Source organism: Nematolebias whitei, chromosome 7, assembly GCF_014905685.2.
Source record: "Nematolebias whitei isolate Nwh7 chromosome 7, NemWhi1, whole genome shotgun sequence".
Taxonomy (NCBI): Eukaryota; Metazoa; Chordata; class Actinopteri; order Cyprinodontiformes; family Rivulidae; genus Nematolebias; species Nematolebias whitei.
Window position 1 is genome coordinate 50,127,478 of NC_056504.1, and position 2,982 is coordinate 50,130,459.

A 2,982-nucleotide genomic window follows, 5' to 3' on the forward strand; every position below is an offset into this window, starting at 1 on the left:
GTCAAATCCAGAATAGAATTCAAAATCTTACTTCTAACCTACAAAGCCCTCAACAACCTAGCTCCATCTTATATTACAGATCTTATTGTTCCATATTTTCCTAACAGAGCACTTCACTCTCAGACTGCAGGTTTACTTGTGGTTCCTAGAGTTTCTAAAAATAGAATGGGAGGCAGATCTTCCAGTTCTCAGGCTCCTCTCTTGTGGAACCAACTTCCAGTTTCTGTGTTGAAGATAGACTCAAAGCAGTCTGCTCCTCAGATAAATAGTGTTAACTTGTTTTTATTTAATATATATGGATGTTTCTGTTCAATGCTCTGAGACGACTTCTGTTGCGACTTGCCGCTTTATAAATAAACTGAATTGAATTGAATTAACAGAACTCATTTACAGCATCTGAAAAAATGAGACTTCATAAAAGCAACGACCTCCAACGATCTTTATTTATACATTATTTAATGTATTTAAATCATTCTGCAGCATTTTCTTCTCACTTTCATCCAGTGTTTGTCTCCGTGTTCAAACAGTTTTGTGTTTTTTTCTTTCTCCGTGTTCAAACCGTCTCACGTGACGCCCGTTTGTCCCTCCAGACTCCTGGTCGCTGTGATCTCCCTCAGAGATTGGACGTCCACACGGACTGCACCTCCTGCGCCGCCGCCCTCACTGCCAGCTGCCCACGTGGCTTCACCAAGGTCGCCACCACCAACTGCAGGTACAGAACCGGGGACAGAACCACAATTCGCTCAGGTCTATGGACGGGTCACAAACATGGTTCCATCTCTGCAGGAGTGAGATTTGCCCCAAGACACTGAAAGTTCTGGAAGTTATGGGACCGGGACGTTTACTCCAGGGTGTTGGAGTGGAGGCTCCAACCGACTGCTGAACCTCAGATTCATGAGGATCAGGGTGGCTTTGGTCCAGGTCCTGGAACCATGGACCAGAGCTTCACTCTTTCAGAGTTGCTAGGGGGTCATCAGAGTTTGACAGAGGGTCAGAGGTTTTTAAAAATACTCTGTAGGGGATCCGGAGTCATTTTTAAGAGCAGAGGCTCAGTTTCCTTGGTCCAAAGTTGAGCTCATTCTCAGTGCGGGTTGGACTCCTCCAGAACTGCTCCTGGTCTCTGATTCAGTTTGTGTTGTTCGTAGACAGGATCTCAAGGTGCAGTCGTGGAGAGGAAGAGAAGGGTCCAGTTTCTCAGGGCCTGCTTTTTGCAGGTGATGTGGTTCCGTTGGTGTTTTTAAGAGCGGATCTTCAGTGTGCTCTGGGATGGTTCACAGTTGACAATCTTCTTGTAACTGAGCCGAGTCACGATTCTCAACCGGATAACGGTGGAACGCTCCTTCTGGGTTGCGGGGAGTCTTTCTCCAAAGTAGGGTTCACGTATCTGGGAGTCTTGTTCCTGAAGATGGTAGGATGGATCAATGAATCTGGGCCACATCTGCAGTAACGAGAGCGTTGCTCCGGTCTGTCAAGATGAAGGAGCTGATCTGAAAGGCAAAGCTTTATTTTCACGGCTCTGTTTGCATTCCAGCCCTCACCTGAGGTCAAAAGGTTTGGATCAGGACTGAAAGAACCAGATTCAGAATCCAAGCGGCTGAAGTGGACTTCCTGACCGGGCTCAGCCTTAGGGACAAGAAGAGGATCTTCATCATCCAGGAGGAGCTCACAGTAGAGCTGCTGCTCCTCCTCGTTTAAAGCCGTCAGCTGAGGAGGTCCAAACATCTGAATAAAATCTGTTCCTTTAGGAGAAGACCACGAGGCAGAACCAGAACTCTCGTCAGGGACTATATATCCTCTCTGGAACACCTTTGGTTCCCCAGGAAGTGCTGGAGAGACGGAGGTCCTGGTTTCCCTCCTGGACCAGATTAAATTACATCATGAGCCAGAGGAATAATCTGACAAATTTTAACTAGTCATAAATAATTATTTTCTGGTTTGATTCAACTTGCTTTTGGTGAAAACAATAATAAAAGCAAAAACATTTTAGTGAGCTTTTTTAAAAATACATTTGATGTTGTTTTGTAAATTTTCAAATAGAAAGTATTTGTTTTATATTGTATTTATTTTAAATATTAAATATTTAAACCTGTGTGATTAAATATATCAAGTAAAAAAAGGCAAATTTTAACATAATTTAGGTCAGAAATGTGCCCTTTTCCATGTGTTACATTGTAAATAAATATAAGCAGTGTTTCAATCTGTACGTTTTGTAACAATGTGTGATAACATCAGATAAAATTCAACTTAACTATTACAACTTGTTATCTGTACAGATTTTATGTTAATAATCTCTCCTCTCCGGTGCAAACAACATCCTGATGATTGACACAGAAACACAAATAAGTTTTATTCGTTTGGTCCAAACTGTATCTGGTTGCTCAGATGACCTCGTGTTGTGATGATCTGGCAAACTTCTTCTTCTTCTCCTCTGCAGCTACGCGGTCCAGATCGGCAGCAGGGAGCTGGAGCTGCTGGGGTGTCAGCACGTCTGCGTGAAGACGGTCCAGCACCCACAGTGCTGTCCGGGACACTGGGGTCCACTTTGTCTCCGTGAGTCGCTCTGATCACATCGTTAACGCCGCTTCAAAAGACACAGAGGTGACGCTGAAGCAGATAACTCAGAAACGGTTCATCTCAAATGGTCCAAAATGAAGTGAAGATCAAACGTTGCTGCAACGTGATGATCAGATCCAAAAGTCTCGTCAGAGTTTATGGTTAGTTTAATGTTCCAGTGACTCATATATCCAAGAGAATCTATAGATTCTTCAGGAGTGTTTTCCAAAAAGTAGAACAAATTTAGCAACGATTCAGAAGAAACTTACAGTTTATTTCATCTTACATCTTACAAACATGACCCGGTCGAGTGACCTGCTTCTTACCTCAAACTGGAGCGCCAAGGTCTCAAATTTTATCATATTTCTGATTTTAGATAGATAGACAGATAGATAGATAGATAGATAGATAGATAGATAGATAGATAGA

At 43.0% G+C, this 2,982-nt stretch overlaps 1 protein-coding gene across 1 annotated transcript in view; it reads left to right on the top strand.

Moving 5' to 3' along the window:
* Positions 1 to 2,982, top strand: part of stab1 (stabilin 1) — a 102,464-nt gene that overhangs the window by 1,578 nt on the left and 97,904 nt on the right. The window contains exons 2-3 of the mRNA XM_037679029.1: positions 591 to 712; positions 2,435 to 2,550. Coding sequence (XP_037534957.1) covers positions 591 to 712; positions 2,435 to 2,550 — 238 coding nt within the window. The remainder of the gene's footprint in view (positions 1 to 590; positions 713 to 2,434; positions 2,551 to 2,982) is intronic.